The sequence below is a fragment of the Amphibalanus amphitrite genome, unplaced genomic scaffold (assembly GCF_019059575.1).
Source record: "Amphibalanus amphitrite isolate SeventyFive unplaced genomic scaffold, NRLGWU_Aamphi_draft 000097F_arrow, whole genome shotgun sequence".
In the NCBI taxonomy this organism is placed as follows: domain Eukaryota; kingdom Metazoa; phylum Arthropoda; class Thecostraca; order Balanomorpha; family Balanidae; genus Amphibalanus; species Amphibalanus amphitrite.
In genome coordinates, this window is record NW_024881592.1 from 588,373 (window position 1) to 603,960 (window position 15,588).

General features: G+C 46.4%; 1 protein-coding gene across 3 annotated transcripts; it reads right to left on the reverse strand.

The window, feature by feature from the left end:
• Nucleotides 1-380: 380 nt before the first annotated feature.
• Nucleotides 381-2,780, reverse strand: LOC122380376 (phenoloxidase-activating factor 2-like). Of its 3 annotated transcripts, none has more exons than XM_043363474.1 (2): nt 2,632-2,780; nt 381-1,969 (listed from the first exon to the last, which is right to left on the reverse strand). In XM_043363474.1, exon 2 carries the CDS (start codon nt 1,938-1,940, stop codon nt 987-989), a length of 954 nt encoding a protein of 317 aa, XP_043219409.1. In that variant the 5' UTR covers nt 1,941-1,969; nt 2,632-2,780; the 3' UTR covers nt 381-986. The 3 variants fall into 3 exon arrangements, with proteins under 3 accessions (XP_043219409.1, XP_043219408.1, XP_043219406.1); XM_043363473.1 differs by having other exon boundaries at nt 2,544-2,748; XM_043363471.1 differs by having other exon boundaries at nt 2,563-2,747.
• Between the last annotated feature and the right edge of the window lie 12,808 nt (nt 2,781-15,588).

Here is a 15,588-nt window from a genome sequence, read left to right on the forward strand (position 1 = left end):
GAAAATCGAGCTCAATGAATGTTTGTCAGTCCAATAATCACCTCTTTCACTCATTGCTTGCGCGGTTAAGTGGAAATATACTCACTTGAAGTACCAGCCAAGTGATGCAACACCGCGACAACAGGAATAATAAAAACACATGTGCAGTCTCAGCTCCCAGTGACAAGTGCGAGCCCACGATGCAACTGAGGGCATTCAGCAATGCTAGCAAAATGAATCTCGTCGCCGTCGAATCAAAAATAGCCAAAAATAGAACCAACGGAAAACGCAATGTTCAAGAAGATAAATAAAGGAGGATATTAAGCGAATACAAATCAGCACATGATGGTTTCCTGCACAGACTAGACTTCTTCACGCACTAATTTAGGAAAATACCGGACAACGGAATGTGATGTATAGACCTCGGACATAGAAGTTTTATTTCGCTTACACTCACTTCCCTATTATTTCTCTCGCAACAAGATATTAGCCGTTTAAACGACGGGCTATCCAGCAAATGCACCTGATTTGACCAAATCTGCACCTAATTTCTTTTACAGCAAATATCTTCATTTTTTATGAATTTATTTCAGTGTTTTAATCGATGATGCTCTCTAATAATATGACAAAGCAGGCATAAAAGAAATTAGTGCAATCCTAGCTGATAGCTACTAAGAGACACACTGAACCTAATTTGACCAAATCTGCACCTAATCTGTACCAGATGTGCACTAAATGTGTACCAGATGGCCGTCGTGAAAACGGTTAATACATCAAATACGCATAAATGGGCTACGTTCCCGATGTTGCAAGACGTGCCACTATGCACCGATGAATCATTTTTACCCTACCACCAGAGCTTACAGGTGTTAAATGTGATGCAAATCAAGCCAAAAGGATTGTAAATGACCCCCAAAAGCTCTCTCATAAGTGCCACGAAATCTCTGAACTTCAGTGGAGGGTCACTCTCCTGGGGCCGTCGGTTCCACCGTCGCTGTCCAGCCGCGCTAGGCAGCCACGCTCAGCTCAGCGTCGATCGTGTCTCGGATCCAGTCGGAGAACATGGCCACGTTAGTGTAGGTGGCCACCCGGTCACAGTCGTTGAACTGGCGCACCCAGGCGCGCAGGCCAGCCAGCACCCAGCGCGAGCGGTCCTCGCGCAGCCGACACACCAGCGGAGACCCGCCGTCCGCCCAGCAGCCGGTCTCGGCCGAGGCGCACGCGAAGCCGGCGTGAAGAGTGTGCAGCGGCCCGAGCCTGTCCAGCTCGCGCATCCGCGTCTGGCACGCGTCGCGGCCCAGAAAGCGGACCGTCTCGCGCAGCGGTACCGGGGTGCTGTCGATCGTGGTGTCCACCCAGCCGTGCAGCACACACTCTGTGTGCTCCCAGTCGGCGGTCAGGTCAGCCGGTGACTCGGTGTCGCGGCGCCACTGCGGCAGGCAGACCACGTTCACGTCCTCACTCAGCCGCGCCGGGTGCTCCAGCACCAGCAACCCCACGTCGTTGAGGCCGGCGCTGTACTCGGGGTGGTAGACGGCCCGTCGGATGTTGATGTCCAGCGGCGGCCGCCCGGCGTCCACGTCGCTCAGAATGTTGTGCTCGCCCAGACGCACGTGCATGCGCTGGTCGGCGTTGGTGGCCGCCTCGTGGCAGGCGGCCGACACCAGCACGGCCTGCTGGTGTACCAGCACGCCGGTGCAGAGGGGCTGCGGCGAGTCGGCGCGGGACGGCGGTGCGCCGCGCACCGACACCAGCCACGGAAACTCACCGGTCTGCGCCGTGCGGTTGCGCCTCGTCGGGTTGCTGATCAGATCGACGGACTCCACAAAGCGCGTGCACGTGCCACGCTCGTGGCGCACCCCGCACGTGCGTGCGTCCGGCGGCACGATGACCGTGGTGAGCAGCTCCGACAGGGTGAGCAGAACGTGCAGCTGCGGGCCGGCCAGCGCCGAGAGAGACATCGCTCCTTCACCAACCACCGGGGGTCAGGCTGCGGGGGACGACTCAGGTCACAGGGAGCAGGCTTATCATTTATTTTTCTACTGACTAGTGACTACCGATGAGCATGTTTAAGAAAAAATGAGAATAAGCAACGACAAATATCTACGTTGGTATTTAGGTCATTAGTAGGTAAGTCGGATGAGCATACATATCAAAAAAGCATATTCGTCTTATACCGAAGGATGGGGAGAGAGCGTTTCGTAAGCTGCTGAATAATATAGTGAATCTAATATCTGATAATCTCTAAATAATGTCATCAACAATTTAAAATAATCTAATAAATCACATGCCAGGCGATCTGAGCGACGAAGCTATCCATGTGATCTAAGAGAATCTTAAAAAATTTAATGTTAGGGTTTGTGATCACTATTCATTAGATTCCGAGAAGAATGCAATAAATCAATACGCACAGCAAAATTCGCGTGTCTCAAAAAAAGAAATGCATATGAAATACGGATGAATGATCCGATAGGAATCCAGGCCAGGAAGAGAGGGACGAGATCCAAAATTCATGTTATCATACCCATGCATATTGCACACACTCTTGCATGCTTATGACTTACCTCTCGCGGTGGTACTTACAAAAAAGGCGGTCCGAAACTGTTATCCAAGTCTACGCACGCTCCGATCAACGGCTGGTACGACACTGACCTGTCCTGTGCTCTGGCGAAAAACTGGTTTCTGCGGTATTAAAAACTGTCACTGCTGCAGCGAGTCCTCTGTACGATCAGCTGAACGAAACCCCGGGACTTCTGAGGCGGAGGTCACGTGCCGATGGGCGCTGCGCCACCGTTGGCTGAGGCACTGACTCATCCCACCTCTCTCAAGGTGAACGGGATGCTGACGACAGCCATACCAGCTTTAGGTTGGCTATTATCACGTATGCCCGGTTGGACTTGTATTTATAATGTTTTTGACAATGTTGCAAGATTGGATGAATGCAGGCAGAGCTGACATTTACCGCGGTCTAGTATATCTTTTACGTCATGGACGTTTCTCATCCAAAAACATTTACAATAACAGCATATGATACACGTAATAAGGTAATATACTTTTAAGTTTTTTTTGTGATGCATTGCTAATAAAGGTACACATTCGTTATTGGAGTGGTATGATTTAGGATTCCAATATATGATTACATTCATCATGAGCCACTCATATTCAAATGCAAGGGGGCCATATTTTGCATGAAGACAGCCCGTGCTGAAGCTGTGACGGTGTCCCTTATCCATTGGGCATACGTGGATAAAGCACGGGACTGGGGAACCGGCATGCACAGATGGTTATCACCGGTCAACCGCAGCCGCTGGCGCCGACATTGTAATGCATACAGTAGACCCACACCGACGTTAATTGCAATGCAATTTAACTGGTCATGTCTCAGTCGTTGAATAGAAGTTTCAGCCCTAAGCCTCGGTTGATGAGCATGCGGAGTAAGTGGGGGTTCCCCCGCCCCTTGTCACCGAGACCGGTTGTCTTCTTCGAACTGGCGGCTGGCGAATCCAAATTTCATACACAATACGCACACCATACTATGTTAGCTATCACGGTGATGACATGAAACGAACACGAACGAAAAAGAAACTGTAACAGTTGCGTTACAATATTCTCGCGTCACCGACATACGTCTGCTTATCATTTGACAGCCAATTATCGCAGCTTGATAATCAATAATCCATCAGACTGCACTCCCGAGCCACCAACACCTAAGGAATGCCAGGTCGACAAAGCAGTCCATCGGTATGCATTCCTCTAGTAGATCCAGCGCTCACTTATCATTGCTTGCATTTGATGTAGGTATGTCGATGATCGACTAACATAAAATATGGAATATGATACACATGGGGCTACCAAATGCCACATTTGGCCAAATCCTTTAACCCGCGCCCGGCTGGGGGTCCTGGATTTCCACGCCCTGCTGGGGGGGGGGGGGTGTTTGAACACCCCCCCTTGTAACTCGGCTCCTGGGCCACGTAGCGATACGCGGAAGGCGGCGTTCGAAAGAACGTCAAAAATAATGACGAAATCACTTCGGTCAATTTTTTGGTCAGGTCAAAGGTCAGGTCACCAGAGGTCATTGAAGGCAAAATTTCGCCGATTTCCAGGTCGAATGGCGAAAATTTCCAAGAAGCCAACGCATAACTCGGGAACCAATAGAGCTACAGCGCCGCGGAAAAGCGCATTCGATAGCCCTATTAACGCCCTTTCTGAGTAATTCTCTCAGATTTGACCTAACGTCAACGGTTTTGCCTGCAGGGGGCAAAAACTGCAAAAATAGCCGATTTTTTTGGAAACAGTTTTTCTGCAATAACTTTTGACCCAAGCCCTGTACGAGCTTACTTTTACCGGCATCGTGTTCCTCTCGTCAAGACGCATCGAATGAACTATAACTTGACCTTGAAAGGTCAACTTGAAAATTTGACCTCAGGTCAAGGTCATGACCTGACCGGAAAGGGTCATGTTGCATATCAGTCGATCCGTATCGTCGAGCTGAACACATCTAAGGCGTTTTCATCGCTCTAGCATGCCTCTATCAAAAGTTATTTGCGAAAAACTGTTAGATACCATTCGTGACCTAAGATGACCTCAGGGCAAAAACAAGGGTCACGGACACCATTTTCATGTTCAGTGTGTCTAAAACACTTGTAATTCGGTGTTTGGGAGTGTTTATAATGTCTTTCATCCAAAAGAGGCGCATTTCAATTTTCTCCCATTGACTTATAATGGGGAGGTCGCAAAATTGACCTGACCTTAGGTCATCGATATCAAAATTCTGAGATATACATTTTGTACATGCTATTGCTCTTAGCAATCGCTGAAAGTTTCAAAGCGATCGGTCACTCGGTGTAGCTATGACAGACATTGAAACTTTTTATGAGGTGAGGTCACTTCAAGTGACCTGGTGACCTGACCTTGAATGACCTTGGTCTGAAATTTTCACAACATGTGTAGAATTGATGTATGATAAGGTGTACCAAAAACGGCGGCGCTCCGCGCCGCCGTTTTTGAGATATTCGCGAAAAAACACAAGGGGGGGTGTTCAAACACCCCCCCCAGCAGGGCGCGGGTTAATCCCCTCATGTTGTTGAGGTTGTCGATTGAAAAGGTTAATCACATGAAGATAGTATCTTGATTTATGTTCCTGTGTGTCCGAGGTCATCTAGCTTGTTATCTTTCCGACCAGTTTGAATAAAGATATTCGACCAGTCTGACCAGCTTTTCATTTTGGGAATTCCGAAGTCGTTACAACCCGTCCAAACCACCCCCTACCCGTCTGTCTCTATCTCAGACTCCCTCCGCCTCCGCCTCCATCTGTCCCCGTCTCCATCTGTCCCTGTCTATCTCTCTGTCTCTCTGTCTCTCTCTGTCTCTGTCTCTCTCCCCCTCTCTCTCTCTCTCTCTCTCTCTCTCTGTCCCTGTCTCTATCTCTCTGTCTCTCTGTCTCTCTCTCTGTCTCTGTCTCTCTCCCCTCCCTCTCTCCCTTCCTCCCTCCCTCCTCTCTCTCTCTCTCTCTCTCTCTCTCTCTCTCTCTCCAATAAACATTGATTCGTCCTTGTTTTAATAAACAACAACACTTTTTGGTGAATTTGTATTTAGTAGTACCCTTCCAGAAGGATGCTACAAGGCCGCCAACGCTCTGCACATTACCTACATGCATCATATTTTGCTATTGTATGCCCCATGTAATAAGGTGCGTCACTGTAAAGTTCTAATCACCATCTCTCACTTCATAATAGCCAATTCAAGCCACCTGTAAATCACAGTCGTGCGACAAAGACGCCGACGTCACATGGCACAGCTACATATCGCGCTGCGTCCATTACTGCATTAGCCGCTTCCTGCGGCAGTGACCTGAGACACATCCAGGGCCGCTTCCCGCGGCGGTGACCTGAGACACATCCAGGGTCAGGGAGGAAAGGTGAATCGCCTCCTTATCGGAGTCGAGACGCTCTGGCCGCCGTGACCCTGGGCCGGTGGCGGGACGACGGGCAATCGGTGGAAATTCCAGTCACGCTCTAATGATAGACGATGTCACAGGACACAGTCTGGACTAGCAATGGGTCCATACAGCAGCCGGCCTACTAGACTGAGGCACAGCTAATATGTGTGACGGTCATCTTCTTGCGAAGCGGTGCAGGATGTTATTAGGAAGGATGACTGGAGGACCAGGCTCCAGGAAGCAGCCGAGGTATGACGAACTAGTTTCAAAGCTCTGAGAAACGTGGGTGGGGAAGTACTAATGTCGCGTATGACGTCAACGGTTCGATTATGAGTGCGTCGTAATATGTTGTACACACCACGCATATGTATGGTAAACTCCGGCATACGGCGCAGTTTGACCCTCGCCGGACTTATCGGTCTTCTACATTTTACACCACGAGATGAAACCCCCCGCCGTTTCACCCCCTAATTAAGCTAGAGCCTCGCGAAAAAAGGGGGTGCGCGCTGCTACGAGACGCAGCGAGTGGTACCCGACTTTAACCCTCGCCCGCACATGGGGGGGGGGGGTGGTTGCCACCCCCCCAGGTAGTCTTTCTGCTCTGCACTCAACATTTTTAGCGCTAGAAGGCTGATTTTTCGTATAGCTGCTCCTCTATCCTTTCTTGATGTCCACTGAAAATTTCAAGTTTCTGTGATTTTTGGTTTCGGAGATATGACCTTGTTTTTCAGGTCATGTCATGACCCAAATGACCAATTCTCAACATCTTGCGTTTGCCATGGGCCTTGCGAGCTTTTGACACCCTGATTTCGGCCTTTTTTGCCAGTATTACCTCCCACCTATCATGGAACATGTTGTTCGACGATGTACAGGGGTCAAGGTCAGGGTCAAGGTCAACCTAGGTCATCTAAGATAATTGCGTTTTAGGCAAGCTAAATTTACTTTTTTGAATTTTTTTTACTGCATTTTTGGTAAAAGCTTCTCAGAGCATGATTTCATGTAATATGGACCCAAAAACAATCGGTGCACATATCAATATACACACAGACACACACAGACATACAAACACATATAATTGACCTTGACCTAACTTGACCTGAAATGACCTCAGCTGCAAAATTTTGGTCGGGTAGTGTGACAAAGAGGTTCTAGCTGGCCTGGCACCAGAAAACAGCATCGTCATCGGTATTTGATAAGCAGCGCACTTGATATCCAACGGTGACCCAAAACAGCAACATTTTTTAGTTTGACCTGACCTGGAAGGTCAATGACTGACCTGAGAAGGTAAAACTGGGTATTATTGGATTCGTCTCATCCCAAAGAATCTTTTTGGTCTTTACCGCTAAGCTCTATCTCCAACAGGAACGAAATGGCGCGGGGGGGTGGCAACCCCCCCCATGTGCGTTCTAGGATGGGAAAATGGCATGTGCGGGCAAGGGTTAAGGTCTCAAGTCAACCGGTGACCTGTGAGGTCAGGTCCAGTGGCAAGAGGCACGGGCTCGGTTTTTGGACAATAACTTCGCCAAAAATAGTTGCAGAGGACTGAGGAGCGATTTTGGCATATTCGTGTTTCCCTAGCTCAGGCGCGTCGAGTGGTATACTTTTTGTTCGGGTGAGGTCAACTTAACCTTCGCCCTGGCAAGGCATTTTTAACCCGCGCACCGAACGGGGGGTGGAGGGGCGGTTATCCGCCCCCGCCCCCCACCCTGAGGTTTTTCGATAATAGCGGGAAAACCGCGGCGCGTAGCGCGGCGAAATTTAGCATGGCTATTCCCATTCCCATCCCTTTACACATGGTGTGCAACTTTCAATCTCCTACTTTTTAAGGTCCGGCCACCAGGTCACTTCGAATGGCCCAACCTCAAACCACTCATTTGCAACTTTGTCACCGTGTCAGAGCTACAGTAGCTGACGGAGGCCTTTGAAAGTCGCAGTATGTAATGAGGTCATTAGTAGCTACAATTTTATACCTCGGTATTTTGATATGGATTACCGGTCAGGTCAATTTCTTGACCTCCCGGAGGTCAATGGGGGAAACTCAGCTCCAAGTTTCTTGCACTAAAACGCGTCAGAATATATGGCTTCATATGCGATCAACCTTGACTACCTTGAGCCCTCTTTTGCTATTGGGCAATTGTAAGGTCATGTGACGTCATCACAGGCCACCAAAGGGTTTTTGCTAATAACTCCTTAGTCCTTACAGGAACGAGATACAGCCGCGCGGATGGCCTAATTGTGTTCAGCTCGTCAAGGCGCAGCAAATGATAATACATGATGACCTTGAGGTCACGTGGCTTGAGTTCAACCTTTCAACTTGACCTTTCGAGATTAACACATATATAATTCGATGCGGATTGACGAAAGGATCACGTTGGTGCCATTAGTTTGTTCCTACTTTCACAACTTCGAAAGTTATTCGCGAAAAACTCTTCTCATGTCTAGCGCCGCAACTTCGACTTTTTTGACCCATGTGACGTCATCTCTGACATGACCTGAAAATGACCTTTGCAAAAATTGTAGACCTTGTCAGATGTGTCCGTGCATACCCCATGCCGTTTACCGCTTGTCTCTATCTTGCTTCGTTCTCGAGATCTCAGGGTGGTGGTGGCCTCTCCCCGTCGGTTCTAAGTTGGCGCGGACCCGTCGGTACGCGGGTTAACCCGGCAGGCGGTGGGCCTCCCGCCCTCCCAGCCACCTTCCGCGCGGTGGGGGGGCATTTTTTGCCCCCCCCCCTCGTATCTCCGAAACTACTGGACAGATCCGGAAAATTCAAACGGCGTTCGATAGCCCTGTCAAATTTGTCAACGGAAACCAAATTTCATTGACCTCGGGGTCACCGATGACGTCACAGGTCAGGTCAAAGATAAAATGTTTCACCGTGGACTTCACGGGGCTTCTAGGGAAAGCGCTATAACACCGAGTAAAACGCATTTTGTCGAAAACCAGCGATAAGGCGTCAGTTATCTAGTACATATGTTGCTATTAGAGGTCACTGCTCATACCAGGTCAGGTCACAGGTCAGGTCACCAAAGGTCACCAACGGTCACCACATGAACCCAACTTTACTAAGGTTGTGCGATGCATGTTTTATGGCTAGTTTTTCATTTCCAGCTCAATGGTATTGGTTATAAGACCATCAGGTACGGTTTAGGTCACTTTCTGGTGGAGGTCAGGTCAAGGTCAGGTCAAAAAGGTCAAATTTCAAAGTTGATATTTTTGCATAAAATGGGTATCGATTCGATGCAGCTCGTCACGGGGAGTCTAATGGTGGTCTTTGTTTTGCGCTACGATGTCTAGAATTGCTAACAATTGAGTTTGGAAATTTGACGTCATCAATTTTGAACAGTTTTTTTCGCTATAACTTGGCCAAAAAAGAGGTATTGATCTCAAATTTGGTATGTAGATAGAAGGCGGTAGGGACTATCACATATATTCCGTTTTTTCGAAATTCAAAAAAACTTTTTGGATTTTTCGGCTCTTATTTTCAAAAAATATATTTTTTGATTTTTTGGGCCAAAATAAAAAAAAACATCGAAAAAACCGAAATAGCAGCTTTGTAGTCCTCTTGATTCCACACCTTTTATGTCTGGAATATTTTTCTGTATCTCTAAAGCTGTAGGCCTGACAGCTCTTCCCGCGAAACCTTTTTTTGGGTCGAAAATGGCAAAAATGACGTCACTCTGACGTCATTAGCGGCCAACCTATCATAGCCCTTGGAAAAATTTTTGGTCACCATGTGCGCTAGCTACTCCCGAGAGGGTACCTACTGAAAGTTTGGTGACGATCGGCGCAGCGGTTCTCGAGATATATCGAAAAAAACTAAAGGGGGGGGGGACAAAAAAATGTCCCCCCACCGCCTGGAAGGTTAAGTGTATCAGGTTCCATGGGTTCGGCGCAACTATAGGACTATATTCCCACGAGCTTGAGTTTCAATCAACTGCCTATGGATGCAACATAAATGATGCCTTGTGTATCGCTGCTCAAATGTGTCGTTTCAGCGCTAATCCCACTTGTGTCAGAGATCCTGCCAGTGCATTGTGCATTTGCAACATGCAGTCGGGTGATTTGCAATCAGCTCTGCAAAAGATGGAATATTGTTTGCCCTGCACAGTGTGCAAATCTCGGTGCATTACAAAACTATTGACTAAGGCGGATTTTGGTCACAGTACCAGTTGCCAGGCGACAGTCGTGCTGATTTATTGACTCAAGGATTGTGGTGATAGCATAGCTAGTACGAAGAAGCTGGACGTCCATCAATTAAACTTTAAACCCGCTTTCGCGATTGGCTCCTATGGCACTCAGAAACAACAAAATTGGTAGGTAGGTTAGCCCCCTGAAATTCTCGCCCCTGTGCAAATTTGGTTGCTCTGGGTCAATATTTTGGAGGTTTTGATGGGTAGGAAATAGGAATAAATGTAATTTTTTTTTGCTAAAACAGGTCAAAGGGTTTTCGCTCGTAACCTTTGACTAAGATAGAGCAGAACCATAAGCACCAGTGAACTCAGCACGTCAAGGCGCGTCGAATGATATGCGTTTTTGCTTGCTTAAGTGTAGGTACTTAAAAAGGTAAGCACAGCTTAAGTACAACTTAACCCGCGCCCCACTGGGGTCTGTGTATAACACGCCCTACTGGGGGGGGGGGGGGCTATTCATAGCCCCCCCCTCCTAACTCCGAAACTACTGGGCCGATCGTCAAAATTCAAACGGCGTCTGATAGCACCGGAAAAACTGTCGAGCGAAACCTAATTTCATTGACCTCGAGGTCACCGATGACGTCACAGGTCAGGTCAAAGTAAAAATTATTAGCATTTTTGCTTGTTCACATTTTGGGCTCTGGCCGCCGTCTTACAAGTCAGATCAGGCTCATTTTTGGTTTCCACACTCGTGAACAGATGCTCTAGATACCTTGAGGGTACCAAACTTGTACTTTGATTTTCAGGTCAGGGTCAGGTCATCACAGGTCACGAAAATATTATATCATGCGTCGGTCACGTGACACATGTTTTATGGTCCATTTAGGCCATAGATTTCGAATTTGATGTCGTCTGTGTCATTCGAGGTCATTTTGAGTCGAATTTAGCTTAGGTCAGGCCACTTTCAGGTCAAAAAAGGTCAAATTTTGAAGTTAAAATTTTTCAACAAAAAAGGTGTCTATTGGATGCAGTTTGATCTCAGGAACACGATGGTGCCATTTATATTGGTGTACGATGTCAAATACGTACTGAAAAATTGATTTGAAAAATTAATAATTGTGAATTTTTTGCAATGATGCGTATAACTTGGCCATTTTTGAAGATATTTAGCTAAAACTTGCTAGAGTTAGTCATAATCATGCATTCTGTCACATATATTCCGGTTTTTTTCGAAAAGTCAAAAACTTTTTGAAAAAAATATAAAAATATAAATTTTGAATATTATTATATACAATTTTCGAAATTTTCAAAATTTTGAAAATCCGAGATAGCAGTTTGATAGCGCGATCAATTCTGAGTCCTTTCATGCAAAGAAATTGGATCTAGCTTAAAAACTGAGCTCTTGGGAGCGATTGCCGTGGTTCAATGTTTTGCGTCGAAATCAGACGAACATGACGTCACTCTGACGTCATTTCCGGCCGACCTATGGTAGCTACGAAGTTTAAATTTTGACACAAGGTGTCAAATTGATGCAGCCGAAGGTACTGAAAGTTTGGCGTCGATCCGTCAAGCGGTTTGGAAGTTATTGCAGAAAAACGGGAGGGGGGCTATAAATAGCCCCCCCCCCCAGTGGGGCGCGGGTTAAGTCTTAGGAATGGCCGAAATGCTTAATTTTGCATATCATTCGACTTGGCTGTTCAAGTGGAGCAGAATGGTACCATATTGAAAGCTTTATCTTTATTATGTTACAAGTCATTGGCACAAACCTCATTATTTGAACTCTTGACCACATTTGACCTGACCCATAGATAAGTACACCAAACAAAGAAGCACCAAGTGACATAATGTGTACTGTGGTTTCAAAGCACAAAAGTGATAGAATGAAGCGGATATCTCCAGTATTTTCCGAATTGAATATTTTCCCCATAGGCATTAACATTACGACGTAATGACGCCTAACTAACCTCCAGTGACATAAAAAAACGAACTATGTGTTATACAACTCGGTAACCTTAGCACATCCTGATAGTTTGAAGGAAAACAGTTCAAACTCTGAGTTGTACAGAAAATCGGAATTTGACCATGACCTTGTACCGGTTTCGCTGATCTGGTGACCTGGCCCAATGTCACCCGGACCTGAAATTTTCAGGTCACATGTAAAAAGGCTGCTCCATAGGCTGTGCCAAATTTGATGGCGCTGCCCGCCGCCGTTTTTACGCTATCTTTGAAAAACCTGAGTAATTCCTGATTCAAGGACCACTGGTAGAAATGACATTAACCCGCGCCGGGCCAGGGGGTGTTTGAACCCCCCCCCCCCGCCTTGCGGTTTTTCGCAGATATCTCAAAAACGGCGGCGCGGAGTTCCGACGTTTTTGGCACACCTGTTTGTGTATCTTTTCTGCACATGTTGTGAAAATTTCAGACCCAGGTCGCCTTAGGTCAGGTCACCAGGTCACGCCAAGAGTGCTGGTCATATATACCGATTAACAATATAGGTAACAACAATATACCGATTGTATATTGTTCATTTTGACAAATGTTCACAATAAAAACAATATCAAATTCTTATCTGTATTCAATGTAAACGCGTTTCGATTATGGCTTTATCAATACATTGATACAATACAGATATAATCATTGTATTCATAATCATTGTGTTCATAATCATTATATCTGTATTGTATCAATGTATTGATAAAGACATAATCGAAACGCGTTTACATTGAATACAGATAAAAATTTGATATTGTTTTTCATTAAAGTGAGCCGATTGATCGATTGCCTTGAAACTTTCAGCGATTGATTAAAGTAACATTATCTATAAAATCTATATCTCGGAATTTTGATATCGGTCAGGTCAATTTTGCGGCCTCTCTATTATAAGTCAATTGCAATGGAGAAAATTGAAAAGCGTCTGTTTCGCACGAACGCTATTCTAGACACTCTCAAACATAGAGATGTAGGTAAAATTGACACACTGAACCCAAAAAATGGCAACTGTGACCCCTCGTTATGTCCCCGAGGTCATCTCAGGTCACGAACAGAATCTAACAGCTTTTCGCTAATAACTTCGTATAGAGGCGTGCTAGAGCGCTGAAAACGCCTTAGATGTGTTCGGCTCGACGTTGCGGATCGACTGATATGTAACATGACCTTTTCCAGTCAGGTCATGACCTTGACCAGAGGTCAAATTTTCAAGTTGACCTTTCAAGGTCAAATTCTAGTTCATTCGACGCGTCTCGACGAGAGGAACACGATGCTGGCAATAGTAATGTCATGGCTCTTTTGAGTCAAAAGTTATTGCCGTAAAAAACACTTTTCGTAAAAACGGTTATTTTTGGAGTTTTTGTCCTCTGGAGGCTAACCGTTGACCTGAGGTCAAATCTGAGAACAATACTCAGACAGGTCTGTAAAAGGGCTATCGAATGCGCTTTTCCGCGGCGCTGTAGCTCTTTCGGTTCTCGAGATAGCCGTCAGCAGTTTCCAAAAGGTTGAAATAGTCAACATTGACCTCTGGTGACCTGACCTTTGACCTGACCCAAAAAATTGCTGAAGTGTTTTCGTCCTTATTTTGGATGTTCTTTCGATTGCCGCTTACCGCGTGTCGCTACGTGGCCCAGGAGCCGAGTTAGAAGGGGGTGTTCAGCTTCAGACCCCCGGCCCGGCGCGGAATCTCAGAGCACCGGCCCGGCGCGGGTTAAATTTAAAAATTCAATGTTTGAAGAACACAGATATTTTCTTTTGGCGCGCCTTTTGCGCACCGTCGATCGCACCTACACTGCCCTCTGCCCTCCGCCCGGGTAGGATTCATGGCCAGATCTGGCACACTCGTGCCATGTCTTTTGTTTAGGTACTTTAGTTACTTGTAGTTGTTTAGGTACTTGTAATGTTTAGCTTTTCACGACCCACCATTTTGTTTATGAAGTAATATGGATGCCTAAAAATACAAGTCATGAGAAATAGCAAAATGATAAAGTATTACTTACCTGCCTATGTAATGTCACTTAGGTATGCGTATACCATACGAACAATGATATGATGAATGCAATTGATGGACACTTTTGTATTGTTCAGTGTATGTAAGTACATCGCTACGCTACCAAGCTATAGCTAAGGTGTAGAACTGTAAACTTTCATTATTACTATAATGCGATTTTCCCATCCTATAGAACGCAAATGGGTCGGAGTTGCCAGGTGCCACCTCTCGCGCCATTTCTATCCTGGTATGGTAATAGACCTGTGCAACAAAATCATCCAAATTGTTGGGAGGAGACGAATCCAACAATACCCAAGTTTAATTTCTATGTCATTATTGACCTTTCAGGTTAGGACAAACTTAAAAAAATGTTGCTGTTTAGAGTTTGGGGTCACCATTGGAATATCACGAGCGCTGTTTAACGCTTTTTCGAACGTCTCCTACTCTACTGCGTGTCGCTACGTGGCCCAGGAGCCGATATAGAAGGGGTGTTCATCCCCCCCCCCCCCCAGCAAAGCGTGAAAACTCAGGAGCTCCAGCGATGCGCGGATAGGTAATCATCCGATTAAGCTTGACTGGTAGTGCTGCCAGCACTTCGCTGTTCAGTTATACATACATACAAGTACGCTAGCGGTGTCTCTTTGTTCGGCGACTGTTTCATATCATCGCCTGTAGGCAGTTGACAGTGGCGAGGGAAACGGGAACAAGTGACTAACGCGCCTCGGACTGCCCAGCATTTGTTTATGTTACACACTGTCTGTGTAGAAGCTATAACTCCCACCAGAAAATACATGCATGCGTTTATGTTTGGGAGAAGGAAATGTAGGCTAGCGAACTGTTCACTAGTAAACGGGAAAGAATCAGGCAAGGAAGGGAGAAAAAGAGAAAGTGAGAGAGAGAGAGAGAAAGAGAGAAAGTGAGAGAGAGAAAGAGAGAAAGAGAGAGCGAGAGAGGGAGAGAGAGAAAGAGTGACAAAAGAGAGAGAGAGAGAGAGAGAGAGAGAGAGAGAGAGAGAGAGAGAGAGAGAGAGAGAGAGATCGGCAGCAGAGGATACCTATAGGCGATTTCTTTAACCCTCGCCCTGGCAGAGGGGGGTCGATGTGACCCCCCCCCTAAGGATTTTCGAAGATAGCGTAAAAACGGCGGCGCGCAGCGCCGCCACATTTGGCACGGCCTATGGGGCAGCCTTTTTACATATGACATAAAAATTTCAGGTCCAGGTGACCTTGGGTCAGGTCACCAGGTCAGAAAAACCGGTACAAGGTCATGGTCAAATTTCAATTTTCTTTTTGCACCTGTCCAGCTCACAGTTTTTGACTGATTTTCTTCAAACTCTCAGGGTGTGCTAAGTTCACCGAGTTTTATAACATATAGTTCGGGATTTTTATGTCACTGACCTGAGGTCAGTTAGAGGTCATTACGTCGTAATGTTAGGCCTAGGGGAAAATACTAAATTCGGAAAATACTGGAGATATGCGCTTCGTTCTATCACTTTTATGCTTTGAAACCACAGTACTTAACAGCAGGTCACTTAGTGCTTCTTTGTTTGGTGTACTTAT